The 20,663-nt window shown below is 36.4% G+C and overlaps 1 protein-coding gene across 11 annotated transcripts in view; it reads left to right on the forward strand.

Moving 5' to 3' along the window:
- LOC105257292 (protein scalloped) overlaps window positions 1-20,663 on the forward strand; it is a 154,393-nt gene that overhangs the window by 44,964 nt on the left and 88,766 nt on the right. For 5 of the 11 annotated variants that reach the window (XM_011267823.3, XM_011267824.3, XM_011267827.3 and 2 more), the window contains exon 2: window positions 19,539-19,619. The exons of the other annotated variants lie outside the window; for them this stretch is intronic. In XM_011267823.3, the coding sequence (XP_011266125.1) occupies window positions 19,583-19,619 (37 nt within the window). In that variant the 5' untranslated portion in view covers window positions 19,539-19,582. The remainder of the gene's footprint in view (window positions 1-19,538; window positions 19,620-20,663) is intronic. 11 annotated transcript variants of the gene reach the window in all.

Here is a 20,663-nt window from a genome sequence, read left to right on the forward strand (position 1 = left end):
ATTTTCTAAGCAATTTTCTCAAAAGTTACATTCGCATTTCGAACGTAACTTTTTTTCGTAACGTCTTTTCGAGAGGGATTCCGTCGCAATTATTGATCATCAGCAAACATTTTATTTATCGGTCACCCGATACACTCGATGCTACGAAACGCACACGCGGCGCGACAAAGTGACGATTGAGGATACCGAGTACCACAGTTTGCTGCGTCTTGGTACGGCAAGAAGAAGAAGATACGCAGAGGGAGAGAGAGAAAGAGAGAGAAGTAGAGAAAAGTGCTGACTACTCGTGGCGATGGGGAAGGGACGGGAAGGGCGAGAAACAGGCAGTGGAAAAGGAGGGAAGGGGGGAGGGGGACAGAAAGAGTGGCTGAAAAGACACCGGCGCTGAGAGCGAAGATGCACAGAAAGCGCGAGCCGTGGCTTTATAGCTTAGTGAAGGCGGGGGGAAAGGAAGAGGGGGGGGGAGTGGAGGTGAAAAAGGGAGACGAACCGGTTTTCCGTATCTCCGATGACTCATCTCTCGCGACGACGCAGCGTCAAGTGCATTTCCTGGCCTGGTCTGGCCTGGCTTGGCGCATCTCGAGCTAAACCTAAACCTAAACTCTTCTCCCCCTCCCTCCCACCCTCCTTCAACTCGAAGCGAGCGCCCGCCGCGTGTCCCCTTCTTTCATCCCTCGCTCTCCTCCCCGCCTCCCGGCCACGCTCATTTTCTCCGCTCTTCTCTCCGGCGCCGCCGAAGGAAGAGTGCATCTCAGTGGTACTCATGCATATCTAAAACTCGCAGCGCAATACGATGATTTGTTAGTCATTCGTGTAGTAAAAAAAAGGGGGCGAGAACAAATGCGAGAATTCGACACTTTCGTAATACAAATTATAATTATTCTTTATATCTCCTTCTCTCTTTCTCATGGGAGGATTTTGGTCCAGGAAGAAGTGGAAGAGTCGCTGTTCTCTCCTTAAATTTTTTTCATTTTTTTTTGAACGATAGATATATATGCACCTTGTGTACAACACACGCACACAGCGGCAATAACGCCGAGTTACGCGGAGAATTCGCGCGAAACGGCCTTTTACAACGGAAACGGTAATTTATGCCGCGCTAACGTTCTCGCAAAGTTCAAAGTGCAGCTCTACGTAACGTGTGCAGCACGGAAAAAGCAAGCATTAGCTACTGACGAACGGTACTTTGACTCGCGGTGCATCGCGGTGCATTAATTAACGCTCGGCATATTGGACTTAACCTGGTTAGCTGACACATCGGAGGTAATTAAAGCGCAATAGTCACAGGACATGACCACGAAAATATCAGTTTTAACTAAATGTTTTATTCCCGCTTTACTCTCTCATTTTGTGAAATTTCTATCGCTTGATTAAAAATAAAAGATACTTTAGGATCCAGCGATTAAATAATTCGTTTATAAAAATCAGTCACGAGTCTTTATCAAAAAATTTAAATTCGGGCTTTAAATATAATATGCAAATACATGATACGGCACATACATGAAATAAAATTTTCATTTCCTACTTTTTTAATTATTACATTAAAGGATCATTTCAAAATATATATTAACAATAATTTTACTCTGCCTAATAGAATTCAAAGTTTGCCCAAGATTAAAGTTACACTCGACAAATCTGACGCATCACACATGTATGTATAAATAATTAAACGTGTAGGTAATATGCAGCATTGTTTTGCGAACGCGAATTTATTTTCTCGGCAGCTCGTCGACTCTAAATAAAAAGCGAACCGTCGTGGATCATTTGCTGCAGGATGAAGGAGCTGCCTCAGGAGGAAGAAGCTTCCTCCGCGCGAGAGAGGCTAGGTGAAACACTCTGGCAGTTTGATTTATGGCCGACGTACCGAGTTATCGCTTTGCCAATAGTGGAAATCGAGGAGAAGGAGCGCTTTGCAAAGTCGAGGGCGGAAGAAAAAGAGTATAGTCGGAGATGAATCGATGAACGCGCGGGCGTTTCTTTACTTCCGCTTCTTTCGCTATCGCTGTTCGATCATTATCTTCCCCTTCTCTTTCGGCTCTTTTAATTTTTATACTACAAAGATAAATATTTATAGTATCTTTTAATTTATTTCCTTTAATTTATTTTAATTTATTTCCAGTTTCGAATATGCTTATCTCAATCTCGAAAGAATGCCCGTTAAGAGAATATTACGCAAGTGGAAGCTTTTATATTCTATGAAGATTAATTAAGAGAAATCTGTTTAATTAATATAAAAACATTTAACACATTTATACATTAATACTTCTATAAATTTTTATTTTTATCGTTCAAATACAAATTTTTTCATTACATACATTAATCACAAATGCATCACTATATTTCATATTTTTCCGTCATATATCGCGTATAATCAATTTGAAGATTGTAGTGTGTGCTTTTTCTTGGAAGGGCCTTTTTTCTCAAACATTAACTAAAGCATGACCTTTGTAGAAAAGTCGCGAATAAGGGGACGAGAGAGAGAGCCGTGAATGATAGTAATTTGTTCCACTTTTTTTCCCGGCGCGAAACAATTCAGTTGGGGACTGCGATAAGAGCCAATAGCATAGAGGGGGAAACGGAAAACGTATTTGCCATTCCAGAAACCACCCTATGTATTCATCTCCGGCCCTTCGTGCGTGGAAGCATACTGGTTCGCAGAAGATTGAAGTCGAAATAAAATACGATGATAGCAAATAGACTCCGTGTTATACGATTTTTTTCAGTATTGGGTCTTCATATTTATTTAAATCACGTATATATATATATATATATATATATATATATATATATATATATTAATTATGAATAATCATAATTGCTTTAATTTTATATATCAATTGAATTCAATTTTTCACGAATATATATAAATTTATATAAATTTTATTGTTCGAATCTTTTATTAAAAAAAAAGAATCTTTTGAGAAAGATTTGCTGCAATCATTATATTTTAAAACAGAGAGGAAATTATTCTTTATATAGATTAATATTAAAATAAGTATCAAAAATTAATATTATTTTTTTTGCCAATAGAAATAGGGTCTTTATTTATCTTTAATGTTACTATCTAAAATAGAAATGTAACAGTTAACGACGATTGAAACTGAGTGAGAATAACGCTCTTTCGTCCTCTTTTTTTCCCTTTTTCTCTTTCTCTTTCTTAATAGCCCGCATTTAACGAACGATCTGTCTCGTAACGGAATTGTCATTCCAACTAGGATGGAGACCGGAGATTGCTTCGTAAATTCTTTTAATACTCGGCCTTTCATTCAATAAAAGTGCAGCCTTGGAGGGGTGACTTTCTAGATCGCGAGAGGGTGCCGAGCAACAAGTGTGATTCCAAGAGGATGCTTTAGGATCGTCACTCGGTAGTGCTCATTGTGGATTTATCGATCTGCTTCGTAGCCATTCTCGTATTTGAATGAAAGCAAAACGCCTCGCGACACAATTCGTTCATGAATTCGTTCAGCGATTTCTTTTATCGGAGATAAAAATAATTAAATCCTATAAACGGACTTTTCCGTTTTTTTATCGTCTTCCTATCGCTCTCAACGCGCATCAATCGTAATTGAAAGCCATATCGATCGTGATTCGATCGTGATTGTGCCACTTTGAAAATTCCGTTCGTGTGATTTTCTGACAATGCGGAAAATGTCGAAGCTCGCGTACGAATAAATGTAAGTATCAGCGTTTATGAAGATAATTGTCTGTCATGAATATATACGTGGCGTTTTATATATATCCTCATAAATCGACACGACCCTTGTACGCGCCACGTAGTCGTTCGCAATAAACTCATGGTCGCCGCAATAAGGGACGTCGACTGTTCCCGGCGAAAAAGAGCGAAAGAGAGCGAAAAGCACAGTCGAGGGTGTAGGATCGTAATCTATTTCGTCACCCTTATATTACGAAGGACGATACGTTCGTGATGATTCGAGACCCTCTCGGTTTCTCTTCATTTCGCGAAAATCGCTGAAATTAGATTCGCCAAACTTCCTCCAAAGATTTCACGCCACTCTCGGAAAAAAAATCTAATAAATGGTTCGTGCGAGTCTCATGATTTCGAATGATAATTGAGAGTTGCTTATCTCCGAGAGATAATTATCTCTTAATAATTGAAAAGAAAGAAAATGCGGCAAACTAATGATCTTGATATTCTAATGAAAAGAAATATTCTAAGTTCTTAAAATTTACGTGTAAACAATGTATTTTGCCTAAAAATTTTTATTAAATTACGGAAAGAGATATTTTTTAATTTTTTTTCTCATATAAATTTTATAATATTTTCCTCACAAGAGGAATTTATTTCTATTTTAATGTAATAATTTATAAATAATTCTAATATAATGTTTACTTTTATTCTAATACAATTTTAAATTGATTCTCAGCTTTGCTAAGTTTAGACAATCTCGAATCTGCAATCAAATGGAAAGGGGTGACATATTCTCACCGACGTGACTTTATTGCTGCCGCAAATAAACGCCGCGCGAACATATTATCGATGGCCAATCTCTCACCTCGCCATGAACCTAGAAATCCTGCCTCTCGCGGAATTAATTAAGGTGTGAAAAATTTTGTAGCTTCCCTCCGGGAGTGCCTCCGTCTCGCCTGCTACCCTCTCTTTCTCTCTCTCTCCTACTCCTTTTTATCTTCCTCGTCGTCGAAGGAATTTTCAAATATTTCCGGGCAGACGCCCGATAAATTCTCGGCGTTGGAAAATATTTCCGATAGCCGACCGACAATCCGCCCACCTTGGCCGACCTCCTACGAGAGAAGAGGCTGCGGAACGGTCCTGGGAGACGCATGTACACACACACATACACACGATATACGCGTCAGTATGTCGGTTTGAATTTAAATTTCACCGTAGATAAGATAAGTCGCGACAAGTCCTTAGAGTCTTCTCTCGCGTGAATTCGCGCGTGAAAAGGAGCAACCTTAAGTAGGTACTTAAGTGTGCGTGTGCGTACATACGGGTCACGCCACTCGACGAAGGATCAAGAATCTCTCCAGCTTGATTTACAATTCCACCCTTGACGGCAGCTTCCGTTCGCATCTCTTTGAACGGACGCGTCTTTGTCCCTTTGCGCGAGCGGCGTCGAATTTTAAATAAATCTCGCATCCACTTTTAGAGTGTGCCGAAGTTCGCCAACTTCGAGCTCTTTGGAAACATGTAAAAATATGTCGTTATATTTTAAATATTTCTCTTATATGCATGGTATGCTTTAAGCTCGTCGAGAAATAAATTGCCGTGATTTGTTCGCCGAATCCGGAATTGATTTCTCTTTCACGAAATTTTCGGCAAAAAAATCGTTATTGGTTTTTGATTTATGACTTTTAAAATGCTAGAAATAGTAAAATATCATATCATATTATATCAGAAAAAGGATAACGCTTTTAATAGTAATATTTGTAAATTTTTAAATAATTTCGTTGATTTCATTGAGATTTATAAATGCAGTTGAAAGATAAATACATTATATTTGCATTTATAAATTGCGTTTTCATATTCGTTACCTTTAACGAAATTTATTAACTGTAATACCATTTTATCATTGATAATCTGGATTTAGATCCATTGACGAAAATTATATAATTAATCTATACGTGAAGAGGCGATTTTTGCAGGTCACAGAAGTTTTATTATTATTATTTTTTTTCCAAATATCAATGTGACAATCTATCGGTGTTATTATATTGTGTTTAATATTACAAATAATATATAACAAATAGGTTAAAAATACCTACTGCATACGCTTCCACCATGCTTGTTATGTCGTATGTATTCTGATCGTATAAACTGATACGCCATTCGCAAATTAATTTGTTCAATGGTGTGGTTTTAATATCGATGCGTTCATCAAAATTCCCAATAACGAGCGCTTATTACAGCTGATTTTCTCCCACTTTGTTGCGGCGGATCTGTCACGTTTTGTAATAACGTAAAACAAATTGGGTAGAGATAAAGCGCGTATATTACCAACGCGGTTTCGTCATACGATGAATCATTTTCTGCAAAAGTGTCGATCTCGTAATAATATTTCACGCATCGCGCGTAATAATAATATCTCGTATCAAGTGCTCGAGCTCGTCGATCATTCGTTACTATTAATAATAATCGCTATCGCAATCGTAACATATTGAGCAACATCCTGTGCGAGATGCATCTTCGATCGGTTAAATATAATTGTGCATGCATTGTATATACTTCGAACGATTACAGCGTAGTACAAATGAATCATTTCTCGCTTGGTCGTTAACGTTTCTGCTGCCGTAATCACAGTAGAACTCTTTTTACGTCCTTGTAGTCGCATCTCGTTATAACTATTTGCTGCATTATAATGCATGGTGATCTTGTGCAATATTGAAAAGATTCAAATCGCGAGATCGTGAAAAAATACATGTATTGTGTGTAATTAATATTATTTTTTTGAAAATATACACATATGCGAATTATAATTTTTAACATTGAAATATATAATAAAAATACTGAATATTTTACAACTGCAAGTTATTAAATTATAATCATTTAAATAATTTTGTTTAAATAAATAATAAATTATTTGAAAAATATATTTTTTATGAAAAAAATTTGGTAAATATAATATGCAAAAACTTATTGTTGAAATGCAATGATATTATTAATTGGTATAATAGATGTAATAAAAAAATATCAAAAATTCTTATTCTTATTTGAAATAATATATTTCAAATTTTTAAAAACTTGCATTCAAATATTAAAGATTCAAATTTTATTTCATATTTATATTCTCATAAATATTCAAGTCTTTCAAATTTTATCTACATAGTAAATAAATAAGTGATAAGTATAGATGTATTTATTTCAAAAATAATCATTTTACTTGTCGTAAAAAAAATAGCAAGAATATAAATATGTGAAAAAATAATATTTATAAACAATTTAATGCTTATAGATGAGAGAGAAATAATTATTTAAAATGATTACTTGATATTCCTAATGATAAATACATATATTTGAAATTTGTTTGTTTTGTAAGATTAAAACATTAAACATGCCAAATACAGTTATAATTAAAGAAATAAATTATTACATATTAATTATTACTTATTAATGTAATTCCTGTCAACGATAAAGACAATTTTTGAGGGAAAAGATAGTATCGATTAATGTCGATTAAGCATCGTTTATCTCGAATTCGTTCATTACAACGCGAAAGCACATTACGCGGTTTCGCAAATTTTCGCTCTCGTGAAACCGATTCCAGTACGTGATTCATGGCTAGCGACGCGGCTTCACGCACGTGTGCCCTCCTCTCTTGGCGCTCGGCCAAAATGCGAGACGTCGTCGTCATATATCGTCCTTCTCGGCCTTAATTATCGGGCCCGATGCGTTCTCGTAAATTCACCAAAGTTCATTGCCGGTGCACGGTGGTGCACCGTGAATTTCTCAACGATATTCAGATTGCGCGCAACCTCGCAAATGTTACCGAGACTTTATGTAATCTGCGAACCCTGAGGAATTTATGCGGCACATGAAGTTGCTTAAAAAAATATCGCTCTTGTCTAATTGCTCAGATATATCACTTTTAAGTCCGTTGATGGGGCGTTTTATATTACTTCGAAGGAAATTATTGAAACAGATGTAGTACAATTTGCAGATCATTAATTCAATTTACACGATATCACTTAGGTCAAGGATTACTGAAGCAGTTATTATCTCGCGTGTTATTAAAATAGAAATAGTCATCTATCGCTGTAGCAATGATTTATATCTATAATAAAATTATATGTGTTAATTATTTATAGAGTAAGATATAGAATGTTAGATTTCTCGCATTTCTTTTCATATCAATTCTTTTATCTCAAAAGAGAGAAGGACAAAAAAGTATATGTAGAATAAAATTTTGATTGTAGTTGTTAAACGACATATCTATATCTTCATTTTTTTAATCTCTCCGCGAATATTCGATGAATCTAAATTAATTTCTTTTTCGAAACACAAAGAGTATCTAAAAATCGGCGATATTAGGATCCTGATGCAAAACAGAATCCGAGAATATGAGAGGATGTATGGCATCAGCGCAGATTCATCAGCGACGCGGTCGACGCACGTGATTAACCAGCGGTCAGACGGATGCAGCGAGGGAAATTCAAGTCGTGGAGAGGGAGAGGAAGGAAGGGGAGGGTGACTCGACGTTGAACAGGATGAATATACACTTCGGAAGGAGAATGGAGCGTCCAGGGAGATCGACTGGCGAGGAAGAGAGAGGGGGGGGGGACGGGGAATTAAAAGTAATCACGCTCATATTTACGTGGCGTATAACCCGATGGTCGCGCTGACCGCAAAAATGCGGCTGCACGCGAGTCTCGCAGGTGCACGTGCGTCCGAACAGGAATTGACAGAGAGGGTACAGAGAGGGCATCGGCATGAGAGAAGGCAGGGTAAGAGGGGGTATCGAAACGTAGCACGAGGAGCGTGTAGTCGTGCATTACATTAAAGCCCAATCCCGCGAATAGACAGCGAAATTCGGAGCCAAAGGGACAAAATACACGGGGGCGGGGGTGGTGCGAGGCTCGCGGAGAGATTTTTCACCGTGCACCGTGTATACGCAGCATACCACGAATGCGATACAATGCGCTCGGCTAACAATGTTGCTTCGGCGTTGGGAAATCCGCTTCTGGGTCGGCTTTCGTAGATAGCTCTCTTCGAGTCGAGCGGAATTTTGCCGACCCCCGGTCGGCGTTTGCGTGTCTAGTTTGTTAATCACGGATCTAATTTCTCTTCGGATGTGTTAAGCGAACGGGTTTTGTATGTTCGAGCAATTTCGTATACTCGTTTTAGATAAAAGCCGAGTTATTTGATAGACGCGTATGCCTCCGCGTAATAAATTTATAATTATCATGGGAGAGATAGCGAATTGCAAAGAAAGAAAACAAGTGAGATATATCTCGATAGTTAATTTAGAATCTGTGAAAACGATGATGTAATTTACGTGATTTAATTTTTTCGCTCTCGTTTTATTTCTAATGTTAAGTAATTCGGAAATTGGATTTTGGTTTCATTCCCTTCTCGTTTTTTCCATTTGAGAAATTATCTCTAATAAATGCGATTCATATTTCAATTTACATTTCACAATTTTAAATAATATAAAACTGTAACTTTTCAACTTTTAATTTATGCCGAGCCCCATTATGTCAATTTGCAGTAACAGAATTAACTTTTAAACGTAAAAAATAAACATAATAGTTTCAATCTTTTTTTAAAAAATTGCGCAATTGTTCCAGCTCTTTTGCCTCTCTGCTATTCTAATCTACTCTCTATTGTCGAAAAAAAATATGAGTCATCTCGGAATAATCATTAGAGCTCGATTCGCTGTTCCGAGTCACAATTAACACGAAAGTTAGATGTCAACGACTGTATCTCAGTGTGCATCCGAGGTTGGTTATGCGGCGCATGTTCGGTTGTTCTGTAACGACTCCCCGGATCCCATTCGCGCCTGTATCGACACACACGCGCTACGCACACGCGCGATCCCGCAGGAGAGCTTTGCGATTACATATCATTATTCCGCATGGCTACTCGAGCTCTAACCTCCGAGCTGTGTTTGCAACTGGATTACCGTATACGCTTCTCTCCCTGTCTCTCTTTCTCTCTCTTTGTTTGTCCCCTTTCTTCCCCCTTTTGCCCCTTTCCTTCTACGCTCGCGTTATTTCTCATGCCCTCTTCCGCCCCCGCTTATCTCGTCTCGCTCTGCCTTTTCCATCGCTCCCCTTCGCCTCGCTTTTCCTTCGCTTCCACCATTTCGCCGTCTCTAATTATTCGCCGAGTCCGTTATGGAACTCGCATTCTCCGGCCACGCGTTTTTGACATGTTGGACGATGAAGTTTTATGGAATCGTATTACGCCATTAGAGGGTGACTTTCCGCCGAAGAAAAAGCTTTCAGGCAATGTCGAGAATGTGAATCGATGCGCGACAAAAATCTCTCGAGTATCGAAAGTGGAGAGTTGACGAATATTTTCAAGTATCAAACGGCACTTTAATCTTTTTACGTAATGCGAAAAAAAATTTATTCTATAATATTATCATAAAAGAGAGCTTATTGGCGAAATAAATGTCTATGTAGGGGATAATAAATGAGTGGCGCGTAAAATACTGCGAAATAATATTAATTACATAATAATTACATTCGACATATATATTTTTCGGAATTCCTCGTTTATATTCTATGGATTTTTTATCGGCAGAAAGATATTGCATTTCTGATAAATTAATATAAATATCGTATATACATATTTTGACAAAAACATCTGGTCAATTCTAAAAATCTAAAATCATCTCGATATTTCTAATTGCATCTTCTCGTGTAACATCAATGACCCTCATTACCTCTTGATCATTATCGTACATCAGCGAGCATTATGATATGGTAATGCAAAAGTCGACCGACAGTCACGCGAACGGACGATTTGATATTGGCTTCTGCGAACGTTCATGTCTGGAATCTCGATGCATTACATTGTGGATTTGATCGTATGTCGAACTGAACACATTACTCACGTATACTTCATATTCGCATTCTTGACGCGATGAGCAAAAACATAACTAGAACCAATTTGATTATTCTGCAACAAGGCGGAAAAATCCTTAGGTAGATTTAATTCGAATTCAATTTCTTCGCGATGAGCATGCAGCTTTATACGGGATGTATGCACTACACTTTGTACAGGCATGTAATTTATCAAAAGATCTGCGTGTAATTATATGATAATTTTTCATTATTTTATAATTTAATTACATGTGTTGAACACACACATTGTATAATCGACGAAAAGAATTATGTATTTTTCAGTGATAATTTATCGCGATGGTAAGAATGATATTAAGAGTGTAATAAAACTGTTATATGAATTCTTGAATTATTTTACTCTTCTATGAATATACAATGTTATAATATTAGAATATCAAGATCTTTGCTAATTGATAATGTTACTTATACCACACAACCGCTATACATTTATTGAACGCTGTATGTATCCTTGTCATATATTTCTGCATCCATCAGATTTTTTTGAACATTCCATATTTTCTTGAAATTCTTTTTTTGTCTAAGAAAGAAGAAAGTGGAAGAAAATGATAGGATAAGAGGTACGGTTCCGTTGATAATGACGCGGTGAACGGAAAAAGAGAAAAACACGCGACAAGACCTCCTCTCAGAGTTGTAGTCATAAAGGGGTGACACAACATATATACCTTCGGTCAGCATCAGAGGTTGGAGTCGCCACTATTAGATTGAGGTTCGGCGGTGGGCACAGCAGCCGCCGTCGCATCGGTTTACAATATCGTAAATCGCTCGCTAACCAGTTGGTCCCGCGGTATGCTAGGAATTCGGCTGGTACTCCGGTTCTCTCGCTCTCTCGCTCTTTGGCCCAATCCTATCGCTATCCGTCTCGCTCTATCTCTATATATTCCCGAATCGGGAAGATAGAGAAGCAGAGAGACAGAGAGAGAGAGAGAAAGCGAAACTGATGGGGCAGATAGAATACTCTCTACTCTCTCGATGCGGCCGAGAACGTTGCCGTGCATCGTTTGCGAGCCGGCAGGATCTCGGATCCTGCGGGCCAAATTCACTGCAGCTTCAGCCTGGCAGAGTGCACACACGCATCCCGCTCTCCATCTTCTCGTATGGCAATCGCGTAAAGCCTCGCGGATCGCGGTTCTTCGATTGCGGATCTCGGCCATGGCCGGCGTCGCGACGATTCCTCGCGTACCGCTCGCGATACTCGGATCGACGCGATTAAACCTTCTCGCTTCGGGAGATGTAAATATAGACTCAACATTGGGGCTTTATATATTTGTCTCCAGAGAAAGAGAGAGGAAATTGCAGGGTAATTTTCTTTCCTTGTCTCTGTGCAGATTGAATGCACAATTGCCTTTTGTCATTACACATGTGACACGTGATGTAAATTATAATTGTGGTTAGAATATTTCACCCACTTTAATAAAAAAATAGGTATTTTTCATAATTATAATTTTTTTGTATATAAAGTTAAAGAGTAATTTTTTAAACACGTATGTGGATATTTGGATTTATTATTAGATTTTAGATTATTTTATTTACCTGTGAATGGATATTTTTTCTTCGCTTTTATTATTATTTTTTTTAAATTTACACGCACTATATTTTTATATTTAATATCGCACAATTATGCATTAATAATTTAACAACAAAAATGTAACAGGAAACGTTATTGAATGAAAAATTATGCGCTTTTAACAAGATGATGTCGAAACGGCTGTCAAGACAACATTAATAAAGAACAGAAAAATACCCTAAAATTTCTTGCCTTTTTTCTCTCTTTCGCATAAAGTTGACCCAGCATATACTATAGAAAATGTATAACATGTTTCATCTTTATATATCTATGATACAAATAAATTCCCATTTTACTAAATAATAAATTTATAGAGCATGAGAAAAAAAAAGTATAAAAGTAAAATCAAATAAATATCAAATTGTGAAATTAGGTACGTTTTATAATTTTGAGAGAGAAGCGTTAAGGAAAGAGAATAAATTTTCTTTTATATTCGCTAGTGAAGTTTTGAACGTGACCGTATCGATATTCACTTGACCTGATCGGATTTAACATCCCCATACGCATCTCAATCGAGGTAGCCACCGCTACTCGCAAGTTAGTACGCGGCAAATAATAAACCGTCGGCGTGGAACAACTCGTGCGATTACGCGCTACCATTTAACCTCCTCCTTCCTCTCCCCATTCCCTCCCTCCCCTTCTTTCCGATATACCTGCACGCGTATACACGGCTAAATTACGGTATTATCCGCGTCAAGGCCCGAGATGCGAACAAGATGTATGCCTGTACGAGTGAATATGCATACACGCCCGTTGGCATCATGCGCCAGCGAGCAAAGCGAAAATTTTGCCGCGCTGATCAGCCCTCGCGGGTATTCGCCGAGTCCCCATTTCCCCTCGATCCCGCTATTCACATGCAATGATCGAGGGTGAGGTCCGTCAAAGCAGCCCGTCTCGCTCGAAACATTTTAATGGGGCGGTCAACCGGTTGTTTGTTCGTGAAACGTCAGTTGACCGAATTATTATTTCGCCTGAAAATCCTAGACTCGTATTCGATAAAGCGGCTATTTTTAACGTGGCGGTAATTTGGTCCGAATAATTTTACAGAAAAAGCGAAGCACAATAATATTTTTTATCAATAAATTTCTTAATAAATTCTACTAATAGTTTTAGTAAACTTGAATATTATACTTTAATGAAACTTTTTATTATTATTTATAAAATAGTGATAGAATATAAATTTTGATAATTTTTTTTCGCGTTTAATGTAATTTAAGAAAAAACTTTATTTGCGTGTCAAGAAATTTAACATTTAAAATTAGAAGTTCCGATTAATAATGGTATATGACATTTGTATTTTTTAATACATTGAAACGTTTTTAAATTTACTTTCCAAACTTAATCGTTTCAATCATAATTTTATGACAAATAATCGGAAATGTAATTTTACACATGTAGATGCTATATGAATCTTATTTGCGATTTAAAATTACAAGTTAATTAAGACTAATGGTGGTAGACGATGATAGACGTGTATTTTTAGCGTTGAAGCGTTTCAAATATATACTTTCCAAATTTAATCGTTTTGATCATAATTTTATAAGAAACAAGTGAAAATATAATTTTACATATATAGATACTACATAAATTATTACCACGTAAATTATTTAAATTTTAAATGAATCTTTTTCTTTGAATATCATGCATTTTTCTGACCGGATAATCGTAATTTAAACTTTCAATCTTATCTTTCAAAACTGATTTATAGCACATTTTTTACGATTATTTAAAGAATATAATATTTTTATCTGTCGTATCTCAAATATACAAAATTATTATATTGTTAAAAAATTTTCTCTTTCTTTCTTTTAGAAAAAATACTAGAATTTATGCTTATGAGAGCTATTAGTATTTTTATTGAAGGAAAATTATATTTGAATACGATAATTTTGATTTCCTACTTTTACTTTAAAGATATCGTAAAAATGTAAAACTCACACGATCATATTTTTAAAACTGCGATTGATTTGCTCTCCTTTTCGATGTGCACAGTTTTCTCTTTTCCGCGCACTCGACAGCTATAATATCCGTTATGGAGAGGCACGAGGAAGAAGTGGAGGAAATTTTGGCGGAGGGGTTGCGACACCGAGAGTGAGACGGTAACGAGTGCCCCGCCATTTTGAAAGCGCGGGAGCACGGCATAATTACTGCCTTTGTTTCGAACAATTTATATTAAAATGGAAAGCAATCTGCATTTGCAAATTAAATGCGCGCCGCGCGCTTCCCATCCGCGTTCGCCGGGCTCGAGCCCCGGGTCGCGGTGGAGTAAGAGGAAGAGGGGGTGGATTATCGTGATGAAGAGGAGGTGGATGGGGTGGTTACCGCGGGCGGCTCGTGTAAAATCAAGCGGAGGCTTCTGCTGTGTTAATTGCACACTGGTTATCCATTGCCTCTCCGCCATTCCACGCTGTTTCGCGATACCACCGGCCACCTGATATCCTGCCGCGGAATCGAGCCGCCACCGTTGCCGTTGCGTCAAACGATTAACGGTTCATTCGCGGAGAATGGAATGGCGATTGATTATTTTAAGGGGAGACAAAGTACAAGAGAGACTTCTCATTTCGCGCTGATCGGTAATCGTCGTGTCATTCGAGCTGGTTGTTCTTATTCCAAAGGGAATCTATATTTTTCACAAAGTTAAATGATATAAAGAGATACTCGTAAATATGATACAAAGAAGGGATGATCATTTAGGAATAATTAAAGAATATAATAATTTAGGAATTAAATATGTTTTGTGGTATCATGGCAGACAATAATAAAACCAATTAATGATGTTAAAAATGCATGAAAATTTGGAAAAATCACTGCGCGCAAAATTGCAAGGAACGCAATAGAGAGGAATTATCTTTATTTTTTTCTTTTTAATATGTTTTTTTCTACGGTAGATTTTTCCTTCTGTAAATTTTCCCTCGTAAATTTTGTTTCACCTATCTACGAGCTTTGATCTGAACCGCGCTCAAGTTTTAATATTGGCAAGGAATGCCAAAGGCTAAAGAGACACGCGGAGGCTGCAACTCATTCGCCGATGCCGACTAATTAGCGGTCTGATCGAGAAAGGCTAATGGAGGTCATGTTCAAGTCATGGAACGCTTCTTGACTTCTAGTCTCGGTAGTTCACGGATATACCTGAGGTAGGTAGTTAGTAGCGTGTAATAAATGCCCGACCATCGCGCTCCGTTATACAAGTCGAGTACAAGTGTGTAAACGTGTAGCTCGCTAATAGCGATCGCGAGATTCTCGCTGCTGGCGATTCACTCTCTGTAATTTCGGCTCAAATCGACATGTAAACTTAATAATAAGCAATATATAATATTCGCCGCACAAGCAAAAATCACGAGAAAAACGATATTTCCTAAATACGAAGAAAATTCTTATGTAAATCTTGTTCTTCTTATACTACCACTTTGTTCATTATTTTATCCATCTGCTTTATATTAATACGGTTGCTTTTTTTTTTATCTTCCTGACAAAATATCTTTTATGGAAATGAATATTTTACCAATGAATAAAGTAAATTCATTTTCATAAAACATATATCAGAATATCGCAGGTCTTGGATAAAAGACCTGCGATATACTTCGAAATTATTTATTAGAAATTTATTTCTGTAGACATGATGTAACATTGATCAATTTAATATTATAGCAGTTTAACATATATCCACGACATGTCAGAATTTTTAAATACTTCGTTTTATCAATTTTCGTTTCAATACCAAAAACGTCATACCGCATAGAAGTATGACAAATAGGAAGACAACAAAAACTTCAACTTGTATTAATAATAATTGTACAAAATGTAATCGCTTGTGATGTGTTTTCAGCATTTAAGGGAAAATTCAAATCAACGTGAAAAGGGGTAAAATTACGACGTAATAACATATTAATCTTATCGAATTCTCAAACAAATCTAAATGTGAATAAGAACAAGTATTCACGCGTAAACAGCTAAAAAGCTTCAAACTCACTTTACGCGATGGTTTGCACGCTTGATCTTTCTCTCTCTCTCTCTCTCTCTCTTCCTCTCTCTCTCTCTCTCTTCTCTCTCTTCCCTTCTTTGTTGACCCAATACATTCCCGAGATTATACGGTTTAAGGAACCTCGCGTGCGTGCACGTATGCACGAATATGCAGGTGCACTTAGCTTCCTGATGCCGCGGGCGTCGTTCCCGATGTCGGATGATGCCTCGGGCGCGCTTTACCCTCGAGATTCCTTTCCGCATGGAGAGGAGAAGCGTTCCTTGGGATTTCGCATTCTTTCGCGGGGACCTAGCTTTATATGCGGAGAACTCGTCTCTCGTTGTGTGGATTTTTTAACGGTAGTTTAAAAAAAAAATATGCGCTTGGCGCAAGCACATGCCATAAGACGCTCCACTTTTGGGACAAAAACGGATTAAAAAAAAAGAGTTTCTTCACCGCCTACGATTTTTCATACCACGCGTATGATATGAAGAAACTTTTAGTAATCGAATAAAAAAGACATTGAATCGATAAATTAAAATTGACATTATTAGGATTCTCGCAGATCTTTATATTAATAATTTTCAAAGCGTTGGAAATGAAAAATATATTAAATAAAAAATTCCTTTTTTTAATGAATCGGATTTGAAAGAGATTAATATAATTTATGCAGAAATTATAATAAGAATTTTTTTTTTAAATGGAAATTTCAATCAGAAATGTGTATGTATTTTATATAATCGATTGTCATCACAATTCAAGACATTCTTTGACATATAAATATTTCCGTATAAAATACCAGCGGCGAAGTTAAGAGCAGTACAAAAGGCGCAAAACGGAACTCGAGTTACGTCGCGTAGGTGTAGACACGAAATAAATAAACTTTTCGGCGCTCTTGCGGTGAGGTCTCCGCTACTTTTTCCTTCCTTCCTCTCACATATTTCTGCTGGTTTCTGCCGATTTTTGCCATTGTTGGTTCTTCTGCGCAGTAGCTTTTCTGTCGAAAATAAACTATTTTGTTGCCGGTTGCGGTAAACTGTGTTTAGGTATACGTTAACCATGAATTATCTAGAAAACGTTTCAACTATACTCGTTTTTCGTTAATTTCGTTACCACTATAATTGCTAATTTGCATATGATGAGAAATGAATTCTCGGCGAAACAATTATGTGAAATATAAATAAAATCCCTTTGAATATAATTAACAAAACTTGCCCGTATTTAACGTGTTATTTATTTCGTTATGCAACATTATTTGTAAACGGTTGTATTGTCTGACATAAATTTACTCTGATATTTTAAACACCTGTGAACAGAAAAGCAATTAGTGCATCGAAATAAATGAAAACTGACGCATCTGTGGAATGCTTCTGATTTAGGAATATTTCCGATGCCGTATGTACGCAGAGAGAGATGTATTTCACAAAAAATCAACTTATTCGTTATGCCGTTCACCGAACGGGTGGACGTGAAATTGCAACAATTTCAAATTCGTGTACTATTCCTATGTCGAATATTTTTCGAAAAATTCGTCAAAGCGATGAATTATTCCACACTGTTTTTTTTTTATAGACTAGCAGTAAAAAAAAAAGATTGAAAATTGCAAAAACCAATCAAGCGTAAATTTGAATTATTTCAATTAAAAAGATACAATAAAATGCACACAGACATTGCTAGCAAAACTTTGCAATACTTTGATATTTTATTTTAGCTAAGCGATATCTAACAATACCGCATAACAATTTTTTTATTTTAATGATATTAATTTTTGCATTGAAAATGCATATTAGCAATTATTACATAAGTTATTTCTCTACTATTTATGAGAAGAAAAAATATCGAATATTGATTCTCACTAAATTTAAGAATTCTAATAATATTATGAGTTAAATTTATATAGTCTTACTCATTACATGTATTAATGAATATAGAAGCTAATTCCTAGGTGGAAATTTTACTATTCTATTTTAAAATCTATTGGCAGATTATTTTTTTTTGTCAATCTAATTTATGTGGCTGAAAACTTATTTCTGTCCAGCTGTGTCTACAACTCCCTAATAAATCTATTTATATATCGTTGTTTTATACAGTTACTTTGTAAAACTTACATATTCGACACAATTTCGTGTTCATGAAAAATTTTTCTCTTCGTGATATAAGCTAAATTGACTATTTCTTTTATATATATATATATATATATATATATATATATATATAATTAATTTTAAATCTCATTAGTTTTGTTCACGTATTGCTATACAAACCTTCAATTTAAATCGCTAGTTATTTACTGCTTTTTCTTTATTAATAAACTATAATTCCAATGTACAATTTAGCAAATTACAACAATATAATCCGATTTATTCTTTATTTTATTTACTTATTATCTATTTTTGGAGCGAAGAAAAATTCGTTATCTTTAATTTTTCTATATATCTTTTTATCTGATTAAAATAATCGAGAGAATTAATTTTTTTAATATAAAAGTCTCCCCCCTATTTTAATGCCTAAATGAACGATCAATCTTTTTAATTAAACAAAATTAAACGAAGATATTATCGACATGTGTGTGTATGTGTGCGTGTGTGCGTGTGCATGTGTGTCATTCTGATGTAATTCAGAGGAATATGCGCTTACACATATTTGATATATACGTGCAGATACAGCTGTCTTATAACTCTCCACGCTTTCCGAAGACGCTTATAAGCGTAACCGCAGACTGCTGCTCACCTCGCAACTTATAACGTGCCGATTTCACCGCAGAAACGTTGCACGTGTGAAAGTCAGGACGTCCGGTTTTTCGAAAGAAAAACTCGCGCACGGACATAATTATAACGGTTCGCTCTCTGACGGATTTTTTATTATAAATCATTCTTGTTCAGCGAACATACGAAAGTAAACCTTGGATTTTTTCATATAAACATTTCTTTATTCAGTATTTTTTAAGCGAAATACAGCTTTTTAGAGAATATGAGACAAATCTCAATGAATAATTAATTAATTAAAATTATAATTTAATAAGAACAGAAATCTGTAAATATATATGATGATAAAAATTTCTAACTTAATAATACTTAAAATTTTTGAGAAGAATGATATAAATAGTATTTAAGAATATTATATGAATTATACTAATTGTGTTTGCTTATCAATATTACATAAACAGAATTGAATTTTTATTTTAAAAAGTGAAGTTAGAAATTAGAATACGATTAAAGTATACGATGTATAAAAATATGACGAATATTACATTATTTTTATAGCAATTTTAGACTTGAATTTTAGTACTTGATAAAATTATTATTTATATTTGAAACGTACAATAAATATTTTTATTTGTTTTCAAATAATTATAACACCATATTTTTTAGTGAATTTGTGACACAATCGTATAATACAATATTTATTTTAGTCTATATGTGACAATCACTGTCTGCATTATAGGTGCACCCACGTCGCCGTCATCCTGACCTGCCCGAGAAATCCTCATGAAAGACTGGGAACTCAGTACTCAGAATAGCATCGGTATCGTAGACATTTCTTTTTTTATTTTTTCTCCTTAAATGGCTCGCTTCAATCGGGTCTTCTTTTTCGGAATAAGTTGTACTCTCTTTTTCTCTCTTTCTTATCTTTTGCATCTGTTTTCTTAATTAGATACTGGGTAAAATATGGTGATGGTGATATAACAAACGCTACTAAGATTTTTTTAATTAGCGGTAACGTAATTATAATACGGTGAAGAGTGAAACAACAGCTATATGATGCTATAATTTTTATCTTACTGTATAATATAATTTTGCTAAATAATTGTATCGTCTCTCTTTTTTATTTTCAAAATAAAAGACATGAAAATATTTCTTCAAATCAAAATATTGAAAACCGGTATACGCTTATTTTCTATTACATAAAACTCATTGGAATCGAGACACGTTCGCAGAATCTGCTGATCACCTTAACCGCGTGCGATCCTCTCGATACATAATTGCCGTGCAACTCCTTTTTTATTGTTTTCTCGATAATCGCGAGGAAGTTATATCGCGGACCAATAACTGCTGTCCCTTCGTAGAATCCACGAATCCTTCTCCGTGCTCCTGGCCCCCGCCCCCGCCGTTGCTGCCTCTGCGTCGAGAATAGCCGCAACCGCGAATTACTTCGCAATTTCCCGAAATTGCGCAATCCGTGCGGGCTAATGGCCGCCGGGCCGCCACAGCGGCGAGGAACCGGGAACAGGTGGGAGAGGTGGAGGGGAACGAGGAAGGGGGAGGCACGGAGGAAGGGCGGTAGCCGACGAGGAGACCATTAATTAAGCAAAATCATAAACTCGGCCCCGCCGAGCGTATGCGCACTCGCGCGCGAGTCGTGCATTGAAAAATATAAACGCGCCGCGACCCGTTACTTTCACGAACGAGGAGCCGCTGCCCTCGCTGCTCTCTTCGCTAATCGTTACCGAGCTCTCCTCTCTGTTGCGGTTTATATCGGAGAGAAGGAGAGAGAGATATATTGTCGGCGACACGCTCCAGGAGGCAATTGGGGTTGAATCATTCGGCTAAATCGTCCAATGGTACCGTT

The sequence above is a fragment of the Camponotus floridanus genome, unplaced genomic scaffold (assembly GCF_003227725.1).
Source record: "Camponotus floridanus strain SB8 unplaced genomic scaffold, Cflo_v7.5 scaffold70, whole genome shotgun sequence".
NCBI classification, from domain to species: domain Eukaryota; kingdom Metazoa; phylum Arthropoda; class Insecta; order Hymenoptera; family Formicidae; genus Camponotus; species Camponotus floridanus.